This window comes from Pezoporus flaviventris, unplaced genomic scaffold (genome assembly GCF_033815535.1).
Source record: "Pezoporus flaviventris isolate CSIRO_AGI_PZ_B2104156 unplaced genomic scaffold, CSIRO_AGI_Pfla_v1 ptg000213l, whole genome shotgun sequence".
Lineage (NCBI taxonomy): Eukaryota > Metazoa > Chordata > Aves > Psittaciformes > Psittacidae > Pezoporus > Pezoporus flaviventris.
Window position 1 is genome coordinate 15931631 of NW_026892761.1, and position 23654 is coordinate 15955284.

General features: G+C 50.5%; 1 protein-coding gene across 6 annotated transcripts; it reads left to right on the plus strand.

The window, feature by feature from the left end:
* Positions 1 to 1362: 1362 nt before the first annotated feature.
* Positions 1363 to 23017, plus strand: SGK2 (serum/glucocorticoid regulated kinase 2). 6 transcript variants are annotated; one of them, XM_061442016.1, is made up of 14 exons: positions 1363 to 1400; positions 12642 to 12711; positions 13882 to 13939; positions 14778 to 14827; positions 15419 to 15476; positions 16075 to 16158; positions 16449 to 16580; positions 17986 to 18098; positions 18630 to 18666; positions 19226 to 19312; positions 20981 to 21076; positions 21442 to 21597; positions 21978 to 22067; positions 22241 to 23017. In XM_061442016.1, the coding sequence occupies exons 3-14, from the start codon at positions 13904 to 13906 to the stop codon at positions 22394 to 22396; spliced, it is 1095 nt and encodes a 364-aa protein (XP_061298000.1). In that variant the 5' UTR covers positions 1363 to 1400; positions 12642 to 12711; positions 13882 to 13903; the 3' UTR covers positions 22397 to 23017. The 6 variants fall into 6 exon arrangements, with proteins under 6 accessions (XP_061298000.1, XP_061297997.1, XP_061297995.1 ...); XM_061442011.1 differs by lacking the exon at positions 1363 to 1400 and adding an exon at positions 8318 to 8462; XM_061442015.1 differs by lacking the exon at positions 1363 to 1400 and adding an exon at positions 9834 to 9884.
* Positions 23018 to 23654: the final 637 nt, after the last annotated feature.

A 23654-nucleotide genomic window follows, 5' to 3' on the forward strand; every position in this document is an offset into this window, starting at 1 on the left:
ACTCCCATGGGTTGAGATCAGAACAGCCCAGTAACTAAGGTATAACACAAATCACTACTGCTACCACCAATAATGATAAGGGAAATAACAAGGGAAGAGAATACAACCGCTCACCACCTGCTGACCGATACCCAGCCAGATCCAGGCAGTGATCTAACCCTTCTGAGTAACTGCCCCCAGTTTTACATCCTGGGCATGACATGCTGTGGTACAGAATACCTCTCTGGCTAGTTTGGGTCAGGGGTCCTGTCTCTGCTTCCTCCTAGGTTCCCCTCGTCCCTGGCAGAGCATGAGGCTCACAAAGTCCTTGCTCAGACTAAACATTTGAGCAGTAACTAAAACCATTGGCGTTATCAGCGCTGTTCCCAGACCAAAAGTCAAAAACACAGCAGTGCACCAGCTACTAAGAAGGAGAAAAATGACTGCTACTGCTGAACCCAGGACACAGCTTCAATCATAGAATCCCAGATTGGTTTGTGTTGGAAGGGACCTTAAAGCTCCTCCAGCTCCAACCCCTGCCACAGGCAGGGACCCCTTCCACTAGAGCAGCTTGCTCCAAGCCCCTGTGTCCAACCTGGCCTTGAACACTGCCAGGGATGGGGCAGCCACAGCTTCTCTGGGCACCCTGTGCCAGTGCCTCAGCACCCTCACAGGGAAGAGCTTCTGCCTAAGAGCTCATCTCAGTCTCCCCTCTGGCAGGTTAAAGCCATTCCCCTTGGCCTGTCCCTGCAGGCCCTTGTCCCAAGCCCCTCTCCAGCTTTCCTGCAGCCCCTTTAGGCACTGGAGCTGCTCTCAGGTCTCCCCTTGAGGAGCCTTCGCTTGTCCAGGCTGACCCAGCCCAGCTCTCTCAGCCTGGCTCCAGAGCAGAGCTGCTCCAGCCTTATGAAGTCACTGGATCTGCCCCAGATGCAGTGGGGACAAGTCTCCACCTCACCCAGCTCCTTCCTTCGTTGCTGAGCTCTGCAGATTGCTGGTGGATCAGCACTGGGTCATGTCCACATCCAGGAGGTGTTGCTGGCATTTGGGATGGGACCCATGACTCATTACCTCTGCTAGGACTTGGCATGTGACCTGGCACAGCCTCCAGTGAACTGAGCACTTTGTTCTGACCCGTTGCACTTCCCCACTAGCTAGCTGCCCTCTAATCTCCCCCCAGGAAGGGATTTTCCTGTCCCACCCCAGCTCCCTGTGCCTTGGTCCCCTCAGCAAGCACCGGCAGGGTAATCATTTACTTCCTGCCACAAACCACTCCTGCGGACTCCTCCTTCGACCTTCAGACTGAATAGCCAAAATAAAAACAAGAGGGGGGAGAGGGTGCTGGTACCCACTGCTTCCCGAGCTAGAGCGTGGCAGTGCCCGCCACAGCCCAGGAGTGTCTCCTCACGTCTCGCTCCCTGCAGGTAATGCTGGTTTGCTTTCTCTCGATGATCTTTCAGTGACTTTTTGTGACTTTACCTTCTCTCAGGGATTTCCTGAGCCCCTCTGAGAGAAGCAGAGTTTTTGTAAAGGATGTAGGGACAGGCCAAGGGGAATGGCTTGAACCTGCCAGAGGGGAGACTGAGATGAGCTCTTAGGCAGAAGCTCTTCCCTGTGAGGGTGCTGAGGCGCTGGCACAGGGTGCCCAGAGAAGCTGTGGCTGCCCCATCCCTGGCAGTGTTCAAGGGCAGGTTGGACACAGGGGCTTGGAGCAAGCTGCTCTAGTGGAAGGGGTCCCTGCCCGTGTCAGGGGTTGGAACTGGATGAACTTTAAGGTCCCTTCAATTCAACCAGTCTGGGATTCTATGATGCATTCCTTGCTGCCAGGGAGCCATCTGGCCCACAGGAATGTTGTTCCCAGGGATCCTGGGTCAGGGACTGGGAGGCATTGGGTTCACTCAGCTGTGGGTTTGTTTCACAGCTGTGGAGGAATCCAAAGAGGAGATCAGCAGCTTTCTTGCTCCCCCTGGAAATACTATTATTGGTGGAAAGTTTCCTTGCAGTAATTGTGCCTCCCCAGGCACAGTTTCCATCAAAGGAGCTTCCATCACCCTGCTTGTGCCTGCAGCCCCACATAGGCTTACTGGGGAGCAGCTCTAGGCAGCAGTGGGCTTTTGCTGACAGCACATAGGAAGGTTCGCTTTGAGGAATTTCAGGTTGCTTTGGCTGTGTTGTGTGTCCCTGGCTCCATCCTTGCGGTCACTGTGGGCCTGGTGAAACTGAGGGGTACTGTACCCGGCATCCCTCTAACTAGGCTGCTCCTGCTCAGTGCCAGAGTATGAGAACAGAGATGGGCTCAGCAGATTCCAGCACAGATCTGCTGCTCTTGCACAGGGACTGATGGGTCCTGACAATACCTTGAGTGGTGTTTGGCCCATTTTGGACTGGGATGCTCACTGGATCCAGTATATGTAGCTCAGCTGGAGGCAGTCACACCAGTTCCAGGTTTTGCAATGAGGATAAAGAGGGTTGAAAACATGCATGCTGTGCAGTGGAGCTGGAGCCAGCTGGTTTCAATGGGATGGGATGTGGATGGAGTGGTGCACAGGGGAGGCATTCCCAAGACACTTTGCCCACCAGCTTTCCTAACAAACCCAGCACTGTGCCAGCAGTGAGGGGCCTGGTTTCAGTGCAGCTCTCCCAGCCGTCTCTGAGTTGCTAAGCCCTGTTCAATCCATCCAGGAAATCACCTCCATCTTTGTCCCCACCAGCCTGGTCACGTCCAGGGCTTAAGCTGTGGGTGGTGTCCCTGAGCATGCACCCTGCATCAGACTGACCAGCGCTGCAGGAGGAAAGAGGTGCTCATCTCCAAAAAACAGTTGGGTTTTTAAAAAGGGCTCTAAATCATAGTCTGTGATATGTCCAGGAGAGGGGAGGAAGCAGGAGAACTGCATCTTCCCCAAGCACAAGGCTGGTCAGGCAGCAGAGGAAGTGTCCCTTAGGGTCAGGCTGCTTCCAACTGTGTGTTATTTATTCACTGAGACTGTGCTTACACATAAAAAACACACAGAAGCAAGAAAGTCTCAGTCAACTAATTTAATGGCAGTAATATCAGGCATTTATTCCTCTGAAGACATGAAGGCTTTACAAAAGAGTGGTAATATTCTTCCACATTCATATTTGTAGAAACAGAGGCACAGAAAGTTGCAAGAATTTCTCAAGCCCACTTTAGATTCTTCAGAATACAAACCTGATCCCCAGCAGCTTCCTCTTGGCTCTTTTTACCAAAACATGGGAAACTTCCTGGTACCCCTGTGGAGCTCTTTGGCAAAATGAAGGGCAGCGCCTGAGGCAAAGCCCAGCCAAGGCCTTGGGAAACGGAGAGCAAAATGTAGAAGAAAAAAAAAGAAGGAAAAGGAAAAAGAGACATCAATTTGATAGGTGGACCACTCAGTGGATAAAAAACTGGCTGGATGGCTGCACACAAAGAGTTGTGGTCAATGGCTCAATGTCCAGCTGGAGACCTGTAACGAGTGGTGTCCCTCAGGGATCGGTGTTGGGACCGGTCTTGTTTAACATCTTCGTCGCTGCCATGGACAGTGGGATTGAGTGTGCCCTCAGCAACTTTGCCAATGACACCAAGCTGTGAGGTTCGGTTGATATGGTGGAAGGAAGGAATGCCATCCAGAGGGACCTTGACGCGCTTGTGAGGTGGGCTGATGCCAACCTTATGGAGTTCAACCAAGCCAAATGCGAGCTCCTACACCTGGGTGGGAGCAATCCCAGGCACAGCTACAGGTTGGGCAGAGAAGAGATTCAGAGCAGCCCAAGGAGAAGGACTTGGGGGTGTTGGTCGATGAGAAAACGAACATGAGCCGGCTTCAGTGTGCGCTCACAGCCCAGAAAGCAACCGTATCCTGGGCTGCATCAAAAGGAGCGTGACTAGCAGGGCGAAGGAGGTGATCCTGCCCCTCTCTCTGCTCTTGTGAGACCTCACCTGGAGCATTGTGTGCAGTTCTGGTGTCCTCAACATAAAAAGGACATGGAACTGTTGGAACAAGTCCAGAGGAGGCCACGAGGATGATGAGGGGCTGAAGCACCTCCAGTATGGAGACACGCTGAGAACACTGGGGCTGCTCAGCCTGGAGAAGAGAAGCTGCGTGGAGACCTCAGAGCAGCTTCCAGTGTCTGAAGGGGGCCTATAAGGATGCTGGAAAGGGACTCTTCATTAGGGACTGTAGTGACAGGACAAGGGGTAATGGGTTCAAACTGAAACAGGGGAAGTTTAGATTGGATATAAGGAAGACTTTCTTTACTGTGAGGGTGGTGAGGCACTGGAATGGGTTGCCCAGGGAAGCTGTGAATGCTCCATCCCTGGCAATGCTCAAGGCCTGGTTGGACAGAGCCTTGGGTGCCATGGTTTAGTGTGAGGTGTCCCTGCCCATGGCAGGGGCTTTGGAACTGGATGATCTTAAGGTCCTTTCCAACCCTGACTATTCTGTGATTCTATGGAAAATAAAAAAAAACTTCAAAGAACCCCCGAGGTCACCAACAGTCTGTTTAGTCTTTCATGAACCCTCTTAAGGTGAAGAAATAGGCTCTGACCTCTAAAGAATATCCTAACCCTTATCCTATCCTGTTCTTTACCCAGCAGAGATAACTGAGTAACCAAACATTTCAGGTCACCTTTCACTGCAGGTTGATGGAAATTTGCTTTGTCCTCTCTAGAGAAATATTTGTTTTCATCTTATTTGGACCTTTCACTGCAATTCAATTGCTCAGGACTGTGTGATTCCACTTCAGTGATATTTTATGATTATGGTTATGGGTATTCCTAGATAAGGAGATTAAGATAGTACTCCTTTCCCTGTAAAACAGTATATTTGCATAGCATATAAAGGATTATAATAGAGAGAGAAGGGTGCCTCTCTGCATGTAGAGACGGTGGACCTGTTGACACTGGATGTGTCCTGCCCTGGAGAAGCTGCGTATGTGGCTTCCCCAGGGTGAGTGGCACTGGCCCAGGCTCAGGGAGGGACCAGGCTCACGTGGTGGGGATCACAGAGCTCTCCACCTCTTGCAGAGCTTGGAGCAGTGAAGACAGCTTTCCTCCCTTGAGGGGAAAAGGAAAATGTTTCCAAGCACAGGCCACAGCTGGCGGCTCTGAGCTGCGACAGTTCAGCTGAAAAAATCACCTTTCTGTAGCCTTGCTCTCACCATGACCTGATCAAGTCCAGCACAGGCAGAACACCTGCACAGAAGGGCTTATATTGCCTGAGAGCTGCTCATCACTGCTGAACCCAGGGCCAGCAGAGGTTTTCCTGGCATAGACATGTCCTCTGGAGTGCAGGGGACACCTTCCTGCACATAAGACCAACAAGACCAGCAGGTCTCTGGTTTCACTGGAGTTGTTTAGTTTTGCTAAGGATCGTGCAGCTGGGCAGGAAAATGGACCAGGGCCAGTCCTGGTGGTAGGGTGCACAGATAGGAACGTGTGCCTGCATGCCTGTATAATGCATGTGCCCTGCAAGCACTCCCACTGCCAGCAGCCCCTTGTGCTGGCACTGATGTGTCCCGCTGCGGGCAAGGGACAAGAGTGGCTGCAGGCTGCTGCTGGCCATGGCCGTGGGTGCACAGGGGCTAGGTGAGAGGAAAGGCCTCACCTCTTGCATGTGGGGAGGGCTGCTCAGATGGGCAGCATGCTGGAGGCTAACCCTGATCACCACAGAGCTGCTGCGAGGGCTGGAGCAGCTCTGCTCTGGAGCCAGGCTGAGAGAGCTGGGCTGGGTCAGCCTGGACAAGAGAAGGCTCCTCAAGGGGAGACCTGAGAGCAGCTCCAGTGCCTAAAGGGGCTGCAGGAAAGCTGGAGAGGGGCTTGGGACAAGGGCCTGTAGGGACAGGCCAAGGGGAATGGCTTGAACCTGCCAAAGGGGAGACTGAGATGAGCTCTTAGGCAGAAGCTCTTCCCTGTGAGGGTGCTGAGGCACTGGCCCAGGGTGCCCAGAGAAGCTGTGGCTGCCCCATCCCTGGCAGTGTTCAAGGCCAGGTTGGACACAGGGGCTTGGAGCAAGCTGCTCTGGTGGAAGGGGTCCCTGCCCATGGCAGGGGTTGGAACTGGACGAGCTTTAAGGTCCCTTCCAATCCAAACCATTCTATGATTCTGCATGATTCAACCTGTCCCACTCAGGTCCTCCATCACAGGGAAAACTGCTTGCCCAGGACACCTCTCCAGGCAGTTATAGAGATCTCCAAGGCACAGCCTTCTGCAGCTGCCCCAGGCATCTGGTGGCATCTGATATTAAATGTCCAGGTGAAGAACTGCCCTACGCTGGGGATTTACTGGTGGCCCATGTCTTCCTGTGCTTCCAGAGAATGTCTTCTGTGCCAGGGAGCCCCTGGTGCTAGGGCAGTCACTCTGGGTACAGGGAGGATGAACTGGGTCTCAGGTCCTCAAAAGCATCAAAACCCCCAATCCTTTTCCGAGAGCAGAAATCTGTGAATTCAACAGTTGTAAATTTCTTCAGCTGCACAGAAGTCAAACAACCAGCCAGTGCCACACAGTCCTCTCCCAGTGCCCTCCATCCCAAAGCACTTTCCAGATGAGTGCAAGGAGAGGGGCACCGGGGCAATGGTGAAGCACGGATGGTATCCACCAGGCTGAGCACTGGGTGGGTGCTGTCCCACCAGGCTGAGCACTGGGAGGGTGATGGAGCCAGCCCATGTTCCATGTTCCAGCCCATGTGTATGTTTGCACTTCTGGCTGGCAGCAGCCAGCACTGCACCCAGCAGCCTCTTCCTACTCTTACTCCTGTGCCCTTCACCTTTGCAGCCAGAGAGACACCTGCATGCTCTGCTTCCTGAGGATGCCCGGTGCTGGCAGCTGAGCTCCTTCCCCAGCCATAAGGAGAAGGGACGATTTTGGCTGGCTTTATGAACATGGCCTGGATGGAACCCTCCTCCACCCTGGGGAGAACAAAGGGTAATGCTCCTGGCTGGTCTGGTGTCACTGAGCTCCCACAGGACCTCCAGGAGGCCCAGGCAGTGATTTGAGTGTGATGGAGGTGGTGGCTCTGCATTGCACCCCTGGTGCAGAGCTATACCCAGGGTGTGCACAGCCCTGAGTGTCAGCAAGCCTCACTAATGGAGGGGGCAGCATGGCCAAAACCAACCCAACCATTGCTTTGTACACCAGTATCTATCACCATTACAGGCGACACTCCAGAGTAGAGATTTTATGCATTCAAAGCCAGGTTGGAGCAACCTGGTCTAGTAGAAGGTGTCCCTGCCCATGGCAGGGGGTTGGAACTGGATGAGCTTTAATGTTCCTACCAATCCAAAACAGTCTGTGATTCTACAGTTCTACGATTCTAGAGGGTAAAAATTTTCTTTCCAGGATTATTCTGCTTCCTCTTCTTTGGATAGAAAATGGGATTTTAATTAAAGATACCTTTCTGTGGAAAAATAAAATCAAGTAGATTTTGTCAATAATACAAAGGGGTTTTATTGAAAGAAACAAAAGCAGAAGATACTGAGTTAAAAATGCAAGGTAGCTGCTGAAAGTATTCTGAAACTTGACCATTTTGAAGTAGAGGCAAAACTAGAGAAAATAAAAACATAATAGGAGATATTTTTAAAAGCTGATGATCCTCATAGCTTGAGTTTTTTGGCTGAGGAAAAACCTCAGGCTTTAACCTGAGAGAGAATGACATTTCAAGCAACTTGCTGCTTCCTCTCCCTTATTATGCATGGCAATGAGCACATCAAGTGTTTGAGATAGTTTTCTCCTGCCAGCTGCAGTCCTGGGTCAAGGACCTGTGCTATGGCAGGGAGGGCTGCCCACACCTCTGCCTTCCCCACTCGCACCTCCCACTGCACTCACTCCACAAGCTTTCCCCCGCTGCACCTGTGTGCAGGCGGAATTTACAGGAAACAACAATGGAACCAAAAAGCAACTGCTTTACTTTTAACAAGGAGGGAGAAGACACCAGCCTTTCTCGGACACCTCCTTTTGCTCGAAGCTTAGTCTCTGTTCTCTCAAACCACCGCATGCCTCCAGCATCAGGTTTTCCCTTCCACCCATGTTTATGTTTGCATTTAATATGCACCAGCCTGTCTACCCTGGGCTGCTGTCTTCCTGGGTCGGTGAAGGACACTGGAAGGAGCAGCTTCTTCTGGGTTTGACCTGAACCAAGAAACAGTTCTGACCTTCCTCCAAACCACAGGACGGGAAAAATTTCCAGCTTACTGACATGTCAGAAATTGTCCTGCACCCCTGAGGTGCCTGCTCCTTCCCACCACCTGCACCCTTCCCTCCTCATCCAAAACCATTCCTTCCTCCCTCCCTCCAATTGTCACTCCTTGGGTGTATCTAGCAGGTGTCTCTTCTTTTTCCACAGCTGATGTGCTTTTCCTGCTCTCTTTAAAGGGCTGCCATGAGCCAGCAGCAGTGGTATTGTGTGTTTGAGGGAGTGCTGTGGACTAAATGAAGTGCTGCAGGAAGCAAAGCTATTCCCCTCTGAGAGTCAGGAAAGAGCCTTGGGTTCCTGGTGTGTCAAGGCTGTCGGCAGCAGGGTGGGCCGGTGCAAGGATGGGCAGTGTTGGGGAGGAGGGGTCCCTGTGCTCACTGGCTGTGCACTGCTTCCCATGCTTCAGGACACAGTGTTTGCTGGTGGATGTGCTCCCAGGTGTGTTTGATGCTTTCTTTTCTGTTTTCATGGGGTTACTTTTCTGCGATGTGTTGTGAGCTTTACCCACCTGCTGCCGTCTTCCAGCTCTGCATGGGGTTCTTCTCTGAAATCTGGAGGGTTAGTTGTTTGTGAGCTCCAGCTTGGCTATTGCTGGGGCTGGTAGTCTGGGGTTTGCAGAGCCCTTGGGGTATAGGGGAAAAGATCTCCATGAGAAAATGGGATGAGCCAAGAGCTCTGTGGGGGGCAGCTAAGAAAGCTTCCACAAGTGGAGAAGCTCTTTAAAATCTTTCCTGACTTTTTATTGACTTGCTGTGTGCTGTAGTGTCCCAGTGGATACAAAAATGTTGGAGCAAGGCCAGAGGAGGCCATGGAGCTGCTGTGAGAGCTGGAGCAGCTCTGCTCTGGAGCCAGGCTGAGAGAGCTGGGCTGGGGCAGCCTGGAGAAGAGAAGGCTCCTCAAGGGGAGACCTCAGAGCAGCTCCAGTGCCTAAAGGGGCTGCAGGAAAGCTGGAGAGGGGCTTGGGACAAGGGCCTGTAGGGACAGGCCAAGGGGAATGGCTTTAACCTGCCAGAGGGGAGACTGAGATGAGCTCTTAGGCAGAAGCTCTTCCCTGTGAGGGTGCTGAGGCGCTGGCCCAGGGTGCCCAGAGAAGCTGTGGCTGCCCCATCCCTGGCAGTGTTCAAGGGCAGGTTGGACACAGGGGCTTGGAGCAAGCTGCTCTGGTGGAAGGTGTCCCTGCCCGTGGGAGGAGTTGGAGCTGGATGAGCTTTAAGGTCCCTTCCAACACAAGCTATTCCAGGGCTCTATGAAAATGGAGTTGAGTGGGCCTGGAGTTACCCCTTAGATCTTTAGCAAGGAAAAGCTTGAGTTTTGGGGGTATTTTTGGCCAGTAAAAGCCTGTGTATATAAGTCCTCTTTTCCACCTTCCCTTGTGCTCCTCATCTGAGCTGGAACTGGGGTGTCTCCCCTATATGCTGCCTGCAGCCCCTGGGCTGGATGAAAGCTGTGGGCTGCCTTAGTGCTTCTCTCTCAATCTTGCCATTCCAAAACCTGTGCTTCCTCCAAAGCATTACTTGCTGTCCCAGTGACAGTCTGCCTGGTCTCCTTGCCTCTCCATGCTGGTAACTAGCCCTTCCCAGAGTGGGAGAGGATGAGGCACTTGCTTGGAGGGGTTTGCAGTCTAGGTTAGGTAGGAAACGATGCTGAGAGCAGTGACATCAGGGAGGAGGGTGGGAGGCAGCTTGCAGATGACGAGTCTATGAGGTTGCCTCTCCGTGCAAGGTACGCACTGCATTAGTAATGTGTTTGCAGCAAATAGTGCTGGGCTGGCATGGGAATGTGGGTCACCACTGGCAGAATTGTTGAAGGAAGAGGGAGCTGCTTGTGCTGTGCTGGGAAGAAAATGTATGTTACTGAGGGATGTTTGGTGTGGGGAAGATTTTAGCTGCAGTAATTGCTCCAACTTGTAAGTAGCTGCTTTATATTGTGTGAGTGGTTGCCTGCTGCTGGGGAGATGCCTCTGGTCAAGGTGTTGGGAGTGAAATGGTCTTTGAGGAGGGGGTGTGGGATGTGATAGTTTGTGTTCCTGGTGTGTAACAGTTACCTCATATCAGAGAACTCCTAGACACACTCGCTGATGCTCTCTGTGGCCCTGGTCATGCTTGGAGCATCCCTGCCACCCCAGCAAGCACAAGGAGGGATGCAGCCAGGCATGGATAACCAAGGATTCCAGCGTATATTCATGACCTATTTCTGATTCTGTTGTTCAGTGTGTGTGCACTCGGGAAATCTTTGTATTTAGAGAGTACCGTTTGTTAGTGATAAGGAAAAGCTTATTCGATTGCTTGGGAGATTTAAACCAGAAACTTACTTGGCTTTGAAGGTGGACTCAGGCTGGGGAAGGAGGCTCTGGGCCTGAATAGAAAATGATAAGGGATGGGGACATACATATCCTAAAAATGTGCTTGGTACAGAAAGAGACTCTCACCCCAGAGCAAGTACATTTAATGAAATAGCATTTGTTGGAAAATGCTGCTCTTGGGCAGCAGGGACCAAGAATGGAGCAGAATGGGGCTGCTGGAGGGAAGCATGGATGGGCTGCTAGGCTGCGGTACTGGGAAAAGCCCCTGTGGGGCTGCAGGCCCAAGCTTGCTGGTCCAAGCCCCTCAGAGCAAGTTGGGACTTGTCCTGCATTCTGCACTGAGCACAGATTGATGTGTTTTTTTGGCTTGTCCACATCCTGCCCAAGATATCCACCTGTGCCCAAGCCATTATTTTCCCTGAATCTAGGAGCAGAACAGTGTCAGTAGCAGCAAGCTAAAGCTGAGCTTGTGGGAGTTCAGATTTGGAGTGAACAGGCTGCATTAGCTGATGGAGCTGCATGTATGGAGTGAGATGAAGTGTTGAACTGTGCAGGCTTGGTTGGGCTGCTAAGCAGAGATGGCCTTGGGCAGGGGTGGGAGCCCTCACCCCTCTAAATGGTGCTGCCACTTGCACCTTGGGTGTTGTTCCACATGTCCCTGTGTACCCCTGGCCATCGCTTGTGCCACCCTCCTGCCCAGCACTGAGCCTTGAGTGAGTGCTGCCTGCTTTGGGAAGCATGGCTGATGTCTCTCTGCGGTGACCATGGTTGTGGCCAGCCTGCCCAGCAGCCTGTGGGATACCTACAGCCCCAAGGCAGGCACTGGATGACCTTCAGCCAGTGAGCCAGACTCTCAGGGAAATAAGGACTATACCCAATGGGAGGAGATGGAGTTGGTCTGTCTGGGCGCTGCCTGCATGTGTCCCTGCTAGGGCAAGTTTCTATATCTGCTGCAGGGCAAAGGCAGGATCTCAGACAAGCCTGATATTATAAACTCTCACTGAATGCTTTGTGGCTTTTCTTTGAATTCCTGCTTTCCCTTTCATGTCCATTCAGAAACTCTAAACCTACAGCCTGTTTTTTGGCTCCTTGTCAGATCTGCACACAGATCCTGAAGCTGCTGGTGCTGCCTGGCTTAGTGGCTCTCTGGAGTGCAGGTCCCTCCATCTTGCAGATCCTAGGAACAGGAAGAGCTCTGTAAATGGGCTTGTGTTCACCTGGAAACTTCTTGTTCTACGAGCCCCTTGCCTGGGGAGATAGGGTCTGGCAGTTGGTGCCTGCGGTTCCTTGGTCTGTAGAAGAGCTACTGCAGGATTACAACTTGTGTGTAAAGGCCCCACCCCCACCCCCCGCTTTTTTTTTTAGGGGGATGAAGGTGGGGAGCATGTTTCCTATTTCTGTGAATGTTTTGATTCTTTCCTTCCAGTAGCAAAACTAGGGCAGAGCCAGGGAGTGAAAATGAGTCTTGGCGTTTTTTATCTAGTTCCAACCAAACCCAGGAACCCCCCTGTACAGGCTGCACTTCTCAAGCTTCTCTCTTGCTCAGCCTGTGCAGTCGGGAGCAGGATCAGGACTTTGACTCTCTCTGAAGGAGGCAGTGGTGATGATGACAATGGTTGGTGGCAACTGCCTGCACATCTGAGCAGAAGAGATGCTCTACGGTGGGAATCCCAGCTTCTGCCTCTGGCTATGTGCCCTCGGGCAAGTCAGTTCCTTGTTGTGGTGTGTGTGTGCTGGCTTACCTCCTGCAGGGCCCTGAAAGGTTTCGTTCATGTCCCTAATTACTCCCAGAGTCCTGAATGAAAGGGGCAGGGGATGTGCCAAGTGTGTGACTAGCCTGGTACATGATCCTTGTGAGCACTCTCCTTGTCCCCCCGGGAGACCCGAGGTGGCTCAGGGAGGCAGCAGTGGCCCTTTAGCCCAAGTTCCCTCTGCCACAGGAGAGACTGTTTTGCGGCACTGATCCCCATCCTGCGAGCTATTGAGGGCTCCTGGTGGGGCTGGGAGGGGAGCTGTCCTGGTTCCTATAATTTCCTGGTTATTTTGGTACTTTAGTGGAAGGGGGAGGAGGGTAGCTGTGAAGAGAAAAGCAAGGTCAGTGAAGAACAAACGTGTCTCTGTGCACTTGTGATTGCGCTGCCAGCTAACCGGAGTTGGTGCTCCAACTTTCCTTACAGAACTCATCAAGCACGGCCGGGAGAGGATAGGACAAACCATCAAGGCCTCCGGCTCCAGGCTCTGCTCATAGTGAGTACGAAAGCCTTCCAGGGATGAGAGCCCTTTAAAAGCTCAGCCCGATAGCCCCTGCGCTGGCTTGGCGGTGGATGGAGCTGCCTGGCACAAGGCAGATGTGGGCAGTGCCTGGGGACAGCTGCCAGTGCCTGCTGCCAGCCTGGCCACCAACGAGGGGGCTCTGGGATGGCCTGGGGTCTGTGCATGGGGGTGCAGAGAGGGAGCACCCACAGGTGAGATGAGGGGAGGCTGGTGGCATCTTCAGGACCCCTTTTTGGAGGGGGCAGACAGAGGAGTGTGAGCTTTCAGAGTATCCCTGCTGTGTATGGGAGCTTTGTGTGGCTGAGGGACAATGGACAAAGCTCTGGGGCAGGGGAGAAGGGAGCAGTGTGTGGGGTTTTCTTTCCCTGGACACCCCCCCCCCCCCCCCCCCCCGTCACCTCTAATCCTGGCTTTTGCAAGGAGTTGGGGGGGAGCCCTTAAAGGGAGGAAGCCCTGGGGTGGCAGGACCCACCTCTCCTCACTGATGCTGGAGCAGGTCAAATCTGAACTGCCAAGTGTTGTTCCAGTCCAACTGCTCCAGCAGCAGCTGCACTGGGTAGATGAGAGCACTGTGCTTTAATGCCTCCACCGGTATGGCCAGCGCCTCTTCTCTGGGCTGTCAACAGCCCCAGCCAGACGTGGTCTGCCCTGGGTGGGGGAATGGCCCCCAGCTGCTGCCAGCCTGGGGGTGCGGTGGTCGGACCTGGCTGGATCCCCCTGAATGCCCTGTGGGACACTCACTGGGTGGCAGGGCTGGGAGCAGCGGGATCTCTGTGCACTGGGACAGGGGCTGCATCTGCCTCGAGAGGGGCCTGTCCCATCCAGGAGAGCTACAACCTTCTCTGGCCCTGGGGCTGTGCTGCTTTTCATGTGTTAGCTCTCTGACCAGTTTCTGCTATTGCAAATCAAGGACTAACTGTGGCATCTAATATGCTTTTGCTTGTTCACACTCCAGCCTCCTGTCAGCATGTGTGTATCCACTGTTCCCTGTCTCCCCCAGAGCATGTGCATCCTCACCCCTTAGGAGCAGCAGTGCTACCACAGGGGTAGCTGGGGGTCTCTACTGAGGTATCCTGTGATGGAGGGGAGCAGTTTCTCTCTTGGATTTTGTTTTCAATATTGGCTTGCTCTTCTTTTCCCAAGTGCTGAAAGAGTTGCCTTTTTAATGGATCGCTCCCGGAGCCCAGATAAAAGCACCCAGGTGAGATCATAGCTCTGAGCCCGCAAGTCTTCACCTTGGGGATGCAGAGGGGTTAGTGACTGTAGGAGAAAAGCAAGGAGGAGAGCCTGTGTTAGCCTGCCAAGAGTCTTGCTGCTGCCTAGTCCCTGTGGATTATGCTGGGTGGAGGTAAAATGAGAGCAGAGAGGACCTATATAGCCTTTTGGACAAGGAAAAATGCTCCCAGAGTCTGGGGAGGGGAAGATTCCTGGGGGGCAGGGAGAGGAGGAAGACCATGTGTGTATGTACTGTTCTCACTGGGAAGAGAGAGGCTGCATCTGTGTGGTGCTAGGTGTGCATAATGCCACTTCCAAGGCTCCAGACCTGGCAGTTTTGGGGCTCAGCAGGAGTGGGCAGAGGGCTGCAGGGTCTGAAGGCAATGCTCATGTCCTGATGCAGGAGTGTTCCTCTATGAGCTGTGCAGAGGACTTCTTGCTTAGCCCAGCCAGTAGGGAATGGCTTGTAGTCTCAGTGCTGTGGTGAGCAGCCGAGACCCACAGTGGCTTTCCTCTGTCACAGCACAACAGGTCCTAAAAACCTGAAGTTGGGGCCAAGCAGTTGCTTAGTAGCTTTTATTTGTGCAAGTATGGGATGAGGACTTCAGCACATACTCTAGCTTAGTAAAGCTTCCAGCTTGGGAATGATACAGCTTTAGCACATAGCTTTGTTCTCCCTTCCCCCTCACTTCAGTTGCCAAAGCATCCGCTGTGCCTCTTGCTAATGGGTATTTAATAACTTTGCAAGTGATACTGTTTTGAGGGAAGGAAAGCACAACCTGCTGCATTGTCCTTGTGACTAATATTATTGTTATCCTCTCTAGCCTCCAACACCAACTGACAACATCAACCTTGGACCTTCCGCTAACCCAAAGTAAGCTCCCTGCGAAAGCCAGGTAGGGTGTGGGGCATGCAGTGAAGAGATCTGGCAGGGGAATGTAGTTGGCCCCTGCGTCTTGCATGGGTGGTGTCTGCAAAATCTTAACAATTGCATTACTTGGCTTTTAATACCATGTGTATCAGCAATGCATTAGCTTTCAAGACATTCAGCTATAGCTGGTCTCTGTTATCATAATTGTCTTGTCCAAGTCTGCAGCCCCTTGTTCTGTATCTCTTCAGAGGTAGTAAGGGAAGATCTTCCTCACCCCTGCTGGCTCCATGACTACATTTCTCTAGAAACAGGGATAAACTCTGTCCCCTGTAGAGGTGTCACTTGGTCCCACAGGTGCTTTTCTCTCCTGCAGTGCTCAGCAGCAGGTTGAGGGGTTGCTCACCCTCTGCTGGCTGCACTGATATAGGCAGTGTGAATCCAGTGCTGGCCGCAGATTAGGGTCGCCCATCTGGTGCCCTTTAATCCCTTCCACAAACACTGGTGGTTCCTAAAAGGAACTCTGCCCTGATGGCAGTGTTGCTGTTGCATATTTCTCTCCCAGAAACATTAACTCGTTTCTTTCTTGACCGACAGTGCCAAACCAACAGACTTTGACTTCCTGAAGGTTATTGGCAAAGGAAGCTTTGGAAAAGTAAGTGGGTTTGTACAGGTGGGCTGGAGCTCTTTAGAGGTGATTTAGAAAGAACTTTCTTGCTGAAGGAGTTTCTAGCTGTGTCCTTTGCTTGTACCTCTCCTGAAGAGCTTGTTCTGAGTGGGACTGGGAACAAAAGAGACTGGAGATAAGAGTCTTCATAGTCCATTCTTTGTGCTGTCCTGCAACCTCCATAAGGACACAAGTGTGAGGTATCTTATGCTCAGGGTGGTGATGGCAAGGAGCAGTACTTGATTCAAAATAAGCTTCAAACTTGCTCAGCTAGCAAAAATTCTCCAGGCAAATCTGTACTTTGAGATAGCAAGGATTCATTTTAAATAGGGCTGTCTGCAGATGCTCCAAAACTATTTTCTACTAGATAAGTAAAAGGTGTATGTGGATGTGTCATGAACTCTCTTCTGGCAGTGAGAAAGTGCTGGGAAATTGGAGGACTGGAGCTATGTCTTTAAAACTTTGTACTTGACCCTCTGAAGCTGTATTCTGTGTATAGTCACTCACACAAGTGGGGAGCTAATGAGGAAGCACTAACCCAACAGAAGGTGAGACTGAAATCTATTAACAGGACCTTCTGTTGCAGGTTCTTCTGGCGAAACGCAAGTGTGATGGGACTTTTTATGCAGTGAAAGTCTTGCATAAGAAAACCATCCTAAAGAAAAAGGAGGTATGTCAGCTCTCCTTGGCTACTTCTGTAAATAGTGGTCAGGATATGAGCCATCCTGGTAATGCAACTGAGGTATCTTGTGGCTGGTATTCATGTAGACAACTCACAGGCTAAACATGCATTTCTCTGTGCCACGGGATCATGGAAAGAACTGAGATGATGCAGGTCAGACAGCAGAGAGCAGTTCCTTTCCTGGGGCTGAAACTTCCATGTTTTGAAAACAGCAGTGAGCCCCTATGGCAGACTGGACCCTTGCCTGAAACTCTAATGCCATGCCTGCTTTTTGATAGCAAACCCACATCATGGCAGAACGCAATGTGCTCCTGAAAAATGTCAAGCACCCCTTCCTTGTGGGACTCCATTACTCTTTCCAGACCTCGGAGAAGCTTTACTTTGTGCTTGACTATGTAAATGGAGGAGAGGTGAGTGCACTTACAGGCTTTATTTCAATCCTTGATCCTTCCCAAACATGCTGCTATATTGCCTAAAACTGTTTCTTGTCACAAGATAATGATATTAAAGTACAGTGTTCCTTTAACTGCTACCAAGAACAAGCCAGGAGTAGTGGTATGCTATCTGTCTTGGTTGAAGCCCAGACAGTAACTCAGAACTATGCAGCCGCTCGCTCACTCTCCCCCTTCTTTCCCCCTGCTCCCAGAGGGATAGAGAGGAGAATGGAAAGAATGTAACTCCCACGGGTTGAGATAAGCACAGACCGGTAACTAAGGTATAACACAACCAATAATAAGGGAAATAACAAGGGGAGAGAATATGAAACTAAAAGGGGAAAAGAATAAACACAAGTGATGCCCAATACAATTGCTCAGCACCCGCCAACCAATACCCAGACCGACTCTAGCAGTGATCTGGGCCTTCCGGGTAACTCGCCCCCATTTCTGTCCTGGACATGACGTGCTGTGGTATAGAATATGGCTTTGGCTAGTTTGGGTCAGCTGTCCTGCGTCTGCTTCCTTCTGGCTTCCCATGCCCGTTCTCACTGGCAGAGCATGAGACTGAAAAGTCCTTGATCAGGGTAAGCGCTACTGAGCAACAACTAAAACATCAGTGTGCTACCAGCATTGTTCTCAGACTGAAGTTGAAAACACAGCACTGCACCAGTTACTAGGAAGGAGAAAAATAACTTACAGCTAAACCCTGGACACTATCTCACTTGTAAATTGTGTGGTATCTTGCTGCCTATGACCTGAATCCAAGGCAAGGATAAAGGATACTGAGAAAAGAGACTGTTAGGGATGCTTTAAAATCCTATGGAGAATATGGAAAATACTGATGCTGATGAGCTCCAGGCAAAATCCACTTGTGGGCCAGCTCTGGATCCTAGTCTAATGCTTGGGTGATGCCACTGCAGTTTGCTAAATTTCTTTTTTTGTCCTGTAAAAACTTTTTTTCAGGGTTTTTTTTTTTTCCTTGTGATACCTGAAACTGGCTGTGAGATAATGTTAACACAGATGTCTTGCCCAAAGATAACTTGTATGGAGGATCTTAACAGATTTAGTTCTGTGCATGCACCACTTCTCATGGCCATACTAGCACTATAATCAGCCTGTGGCTGCTAGGAAGCTTAATTAAATCAGCAGATGACTGTTTGTGGGGGAATGAGCTCTTAATTGAGAAGAAGACAAATGAAGCAATTTCTAGAAGGGTGTTTAGATTGCTTAAAGTCACTTGGTTTGGGCTTATTTGGTGCTGTTCATGTGCTACTTGCTGCAAATCAGTTTTCACTTGAGTAGCTGGGTTTCAGGCTTGCTCCAGGTATTGTTCAGGTTTTTTAGAGAAGAAATGATCCACTCTCTCATCTGCCTGTAGCTTTTCTTCCACTTGCAAAGGGAGCGCTGTTTCCGTGAACCCCGGGCCCGATTCTATGCTGCAGAAGTTGCTAGTGCAATTGGATACCTGCATTCCTTAAACATCATTTACAGGTAAGGTGCTGCCAGGGAGAACATGGGCACCAACTCTGCTCAGCCCAGCTGTGTGCAGTGCTAGGGAGGAAAAAGGAGTCACTACGGCCCTGCAAAATGCAGGACTGGAACTGCTGGAAAATCAACTATCCTGACAAGATAGTGCTGTTGGCACTTTATCCTGCAAGAGGGGTGCTGCCTGCATGGGTCTGATGGGCAATAAATATTTCTAGCCTGATAGTGAAAAGGAGAGAGAACAGTGAAGTGTAGAGATCTAGAATAAACCTGGCTCAATAAGCAAGAATTTGTCACTGTAACAATTTATGCATAGATAATACAGGCTAAAACCTGATCCTGTATGACAGGGTCTTGCTATGTTTGCATGTGTCTGTATTGATACCTAGCAGTGATGGGAGTCCATACTTGGGGAACACTGTGGTGAACTGGACTGGGGAGTTTTGTTAGCTCCTGTTCTTAGCTGATGCTGTTTCAGATCTGGCTTCTTTAAATATCTGGACAAATCTGCTCAAACAGCATTTTTTTGTCTTGCAGGGACTTAAAACCTGAGAACATTCTCCTGGATTGCCAGGTATATTCACAGATTGTGCTGCCGGCCTTCTGGCTTTAAAACCATCAGGACTATAAACAGATGAGCATGGTCCTGCAAGCTGGGCTGTAGCTCACTTCACTGCATGTATTCTGTATGCATGCACCACTGCCCTTCTGTGCAGGTCCTGCAGAAGGGGGTGAGCCTCCGCTCCACAGAACTGTGCACCCAGGGCCCACAGCTTACTCCCAAAAGCTGGGGCCTGACTTGTGGGCAAGGATTGGGATGCTAAGAGCATGTCACTGCTGCTATGCTGGTGGTGATTGCTATACAAACTGGCTCTGGGATAAAGCAGGGGCAAAGCACTGCAGTGCTGGATCTCCTCGTAGCTATACAGTTGTAGACAAATAAATTAATCTAGGTTCAACTTTCTCTGTCAACTGCCATACTTGTGTTACAAGATGTCGAGAAGGTGAGGGAGGGGAAGCAGATGAGCAGTGGGGAATCAAAACATACATGAAATGCAACGTGAAGGCAAATGTGTGGCAATCCTGTCTCTTCTCTAGAGAAGGCCAAGCCAAAATACCTCTCTCTTTTCTAGGGACACATAGTATTGACAGACTTTGGACTCTGTAAAGAAGGAATGGAGCAAGAGGAGACAACTTCTACTTTTTGTGGCACTCCTGAGGTACAGCATGTGCTGGGGTTTCTCTGTGACCTGGGGCTGAAAGCCTTCAGAGACTTGCTGCTCTGGGTCTGACTTGCATGGGTGCTCAGCATCACAAAATATGGGCTCTGTGAATTAGACTATTGTGGGCTCTTTGAGGTTGTCAGCCTGAAGCTGGAGTTCAGATAAGGCCTCAGCAGTTTTACCTGTGACAACTGTGCTGTCGGGGTAGGGCACCCTGCATTGGAAAGGGCCAGTCTTGTGAAACTGGGGGTGTTTGAGGTGGCTGCGGAGACAGCCTTGACCCTGGGAGCCCATGAGCAAGCCTGTAAGCCGGCTGTTTACTTGATCTGATACCCTGGAGCTGCAGAACAGGGAGCCGGTTGGTACTGGCACACATAGGACCTTGTTGTGCTCTCCTGTTTGTCATTGGTATGCAGGAGCTGCAAAACACCCTGTGCAGAGGAGAGTACCAGGCTCTTATCTGGAATGTGGACACTGCTCAGAGAGGAGGGGAGGAAATGCCTTTTCTCCAACACACCTCAGTTAGGGTTTGCTAAAACCTATCTCAGATTTGGCTTCTTGTGAGTTTTTTTTTTTTTTTTTCCTGCTGTTTACTGAGCTGGGGATTTTGGTAGTGTTTTGGCCTAGGTAATATAGCTGTTATGCTGTACTTCCTCAGACAGCATAAAGAAGGGTCTGTAAACAAGGTACCTTCCAGTATTCAAGCTGAGTAGAATGGGCAGGAATCTCCTGGTGGTAGCCCTTGGCTTTCAGTATGGACCCACTTGTACAATAGCAAGGCCTGAACCAAGCAGGACTGTTTCAATAAAATCATACAGAATTGGAGACTGGTTTGTGTTGGAAGGGACCTTAAAGCTCCTCCAGTTCCAACTCCTGCCATGGGCAGGGACCCTTTCCAGCAGAGCAGCTTGCTCCAAGCCCCTGTGTCCAACCTGGCCTGGAGCACTGCCAGGGATGGGGCAGCCACAGCTTCTCTGGGTACCCTGTGCCAGTGTCTCAGCACCCTCCTAGGGAAGAGCTTCTGCCTAAGAGCTCATCTCAGTCTCCCCTCTGGCAGGTTCAAGCCATTCCCTTTGGCCTGGCCCTGCATTCCTTTGTTTGTCATGTGGGGGGTTTGTTTGGCTTGGTTTTGGGGGGTTGTTGGTTTTTTCGTTGTGTTTTTTTTGGGGGGGTGGGAGGGATGTGTTTTTTGGTGGGAGCCTGATTAGTATACAAAGATAATCCTGTGGGAGACGAGGCTCAACGTGCTGCTTCAGTTTTTGTCTGTTGCTCTTGGTAGTGGTTGCTGGCAGTTTTGCTGCTTTCGACAGTCTTAAGGGGACTGCAAACTGCAGCCTTCTCAAAACCACGGGAGCCTCCTAAAGGTGTAACGTGCTAGTGCAGGATGGGTTTGATGGTTAGTTGTGGTGCGCGGCAAATCCTTGTACAAATCCTCTACAGGAAAAAAACCTTCTGTAACCCATAAAAACTTTGCGGGGTTTGGTAGGTAGCTTTCAAACTCTGCTCCGAAGCAAGTGGAGAATATATCAAAGCATAGCAGTATATGGATCTGTGTATTTCCTAATGCATTTGCTGAGCTTGAACTGCAGTCAGGTTTGCATACTTACGAGGACAAATCCCCTCCTTTGTAAGCTGACTAAAATATTTGCTGCCGACTCTTCTTAGTACCTGGCTCCTGAGGTGCTAAAGAAGCAGCCGTATGACAGGACAGTAGACTGGTGGTGCCTAGGAGCTGTCCTCTATGAAATGCTGTTTGGATTGGTAAGTTTGGAAGCAATCTGTTTTTACTTTACATAGAGTCATAGAACGGTTAGGGTTGGAAGGGACCTTAAGATCATCCAGTTCCAACCCCCTGCCATGGGCTGGGAATCCCCCTGGTGAGAATTTCTCTATGGTGGAGAAATTAATTTTGAAAGTAGTGGTGCGAGGTTGGTCTGATGTTCACATGGTACCTGTCACAGACAACTGAATCCAGAGTTAGATGGCATAGTTCAGCACACCATTGCCCCTCTGAACAGTGGTATGGCAGGTCTCCCTCATCTGCTTGCTGCAGGACTTGCTTTGACCTGCCATTCATTACAGTAGCTCATGTTTCGCATGGCTGCTTCTCATCTCTGTCAAATTAGCCTCCTTTTTACAGCCGGGATGTGTCTCAGATGTATGACAACATTCTGCACAAGCCACTCCAGATCCAAGGAAGTAAGACTGTGGCAGCTTGTGACATTCTCCAGGGACTTCTCCACAAGGACCAGAAGAGGAGGCTGGGTGCCAAGTCAGATTTCGTAGGTGGCCTCCATTATGATCAGGAGGGAGGATGGGTAGGAAACCTTTCTATTCTGAGCCTTTCTTTCATGACAACAGCACTACCTTGGAAAAAGCGTTCCATGCAGTTTGATATCTCTTCAGCCTCTGAAGAATGTATGGGCTTGACTTGGATTTCCAAAGGGAAAGATATGGTTGCAAACTATGACACCTATGTGTGATGGTCATCTCCCTTCAAGGGATTACTGGACCACGACCCTTATGTGTTAAGAATTTGCTATATGGTCCTTATGCAGATATGTAGTAGCTTCAACCACTTAATCCTATGAAACCAGCTAGCAGGTGCTGAAAAAGAAGGGTTGGCAGAAGACTGACTTTTCACCCTTTACTTTATATGCAGCTTGAGATAAAGAATCATGTATTCTTCAGCCCAATAAACTGGGATGACTTGTGCCACAAGAGGATAACTCCTCCATTCAACCCCAATGTGGTGAGTATTTCTTTTGGTATTTGTTATAGTAGTACAAAAGGAATCCCAGGTTGGGAACTGTAGATGCAGAGGTGCTGACTCCCTTGGAAGAGCAGCTGTGTTAGACTGAATACAAGTGGCTGGTTGGGGTCTGCACACTTGAAGTGACTGTGTGTGTCTGTTCCTTGGCTTAGGCTGGTCCAGCTGATCTGCGACACTTCGATCCAGAATTCACCCAAGAAGCCATCTCCACCTCCATCACCCACACGCCTGACTTAGCAGCCAGCACCTCCAGTGCCTCAGATGCGTTTTTAGGATTTTCTTATGCACCAGCTGAAGAGGGCATCTAGGTTTTACAAAGGCTTTGAGAAGTCAGATTTTTTTTTTTTTTTAACTGAATGGGTTTTATGTGTGGGGGGTGTTGGTTTTGTTTGTGGGTTGGGGGGGGTTGTGGGTGTGGCTTTTCTTGGTTTTGGTACTGTCCTTTTGCTCATGGTTAAGGAAATTGGGACTAACACACTAACTGGCTGGGATGGAACTGTTAACTCTTAACTTTTGCTGTTTGAATTTCTCTCTGAATGTTTCCTCCCTGGTAGGGAAAGAGAGACACTGGTTAGTATAATTTCCCCCTAGACTGTCTTGTGCTAGTTGGCAGAACTGTATTCATTCTGTGGTTGTATTTCTGGTAGGGGTATGTGCCATCACTCACATAACAGCCGTGTGCCTGAAACTGGCCACTCTTAACTTTTTTTTTAATCTTTTGTGTGGCACTAACCTGTGTCAGAGGAGTTCCCCCTCTCCTCCCCAGCAGTTGAGGAAAACTCTTCACGCTACCAAGAGCTCTGGCTTCTTTCCTTTAAGTGGACTGTGCAGAAGCAACCATGAGGCTGTTAAGTAGAAGCCAGTTGGTGGGAGAAAAAGCCCAGATGAGGAAAGGGCGGAGCTGCTTAGAAAAAAAAAAACAGAAATAACCTTGTGGCCAAACGTGGCTTGGGATGGGGACTTCTTTCACAGCAGACAGGCCTGAGGCACACAACCACTACTGCAACAAGCATGACCTGAAGCATGGTGGAGCAGAGGACAGCGCATGTTGATGAGACCCTGCACACTCTGGTGCCCATCTGAACATGCCACTGATGCAGAACAAACACGTTATTTATTTTTCCTTAATTTAAATGCTGGTGTACTCACTCAATGTCACTTTTGACCTTTTTTTTTTTTTAAGGTGTTCTGTTGCTGTGGGTTGGAGAAGCTCATGAGCTCCATCAGCTGTAAGCTGCTCATGGCATCATGAGCCCAAGCACAGGGTTTCCTACAAGCTGTGCGATGCTCATGCTGTTAAGCTTGTGCTGCAGCAGTCGTTTGTTTTACCGGTTACCTTGTACCTTCTGCAGGCACCTGCACCACGCTGTGGTTTGTATTAAAGCGCACACACGCCTGTCCTTCCGCTGCTCGCGTGTAAGGAAGGGCTGAGGGCAGCGGTGGGATTCCCGCTGTGCTGTAGCGCGGCTGTAGCCTGACCCGTGCCTGCACGCGGAGTCGCGGGGCCTTGTTCAGCTTAAATGTCTGAAGCATCCCCATTTCAGGCTCTCAGCACGGGGCTTGGCT

What these genes read in the sequence shown, in the direction of transcription:
- SGK2 (XM_061442011.1), top strand. Translation starts at nt 8,399, where the DNA reads ATGAAGTGCTGCAGGAAGCAAAGCTATTCCCCTCTGAGAGTCAGGAAA. An exon ending in GGACCTTCCGCTAACCCAAA is followed by an intron (nt 14,828 to 15,418) that starts GTAAGCTCCCTG and finishes CTTGACCGACAG; the next exon opens with TGCCAAACCAACAGACTTTG. An exon ending in CTCCATTCAACCCCAATGTG is followed by an intron (nt 22,068 to 22,240) that starts GTGAGTATTTCT and finishes TCCTTGGCTTAG; the next exon opens with GCTGGTCCAGCTGATCTGCG.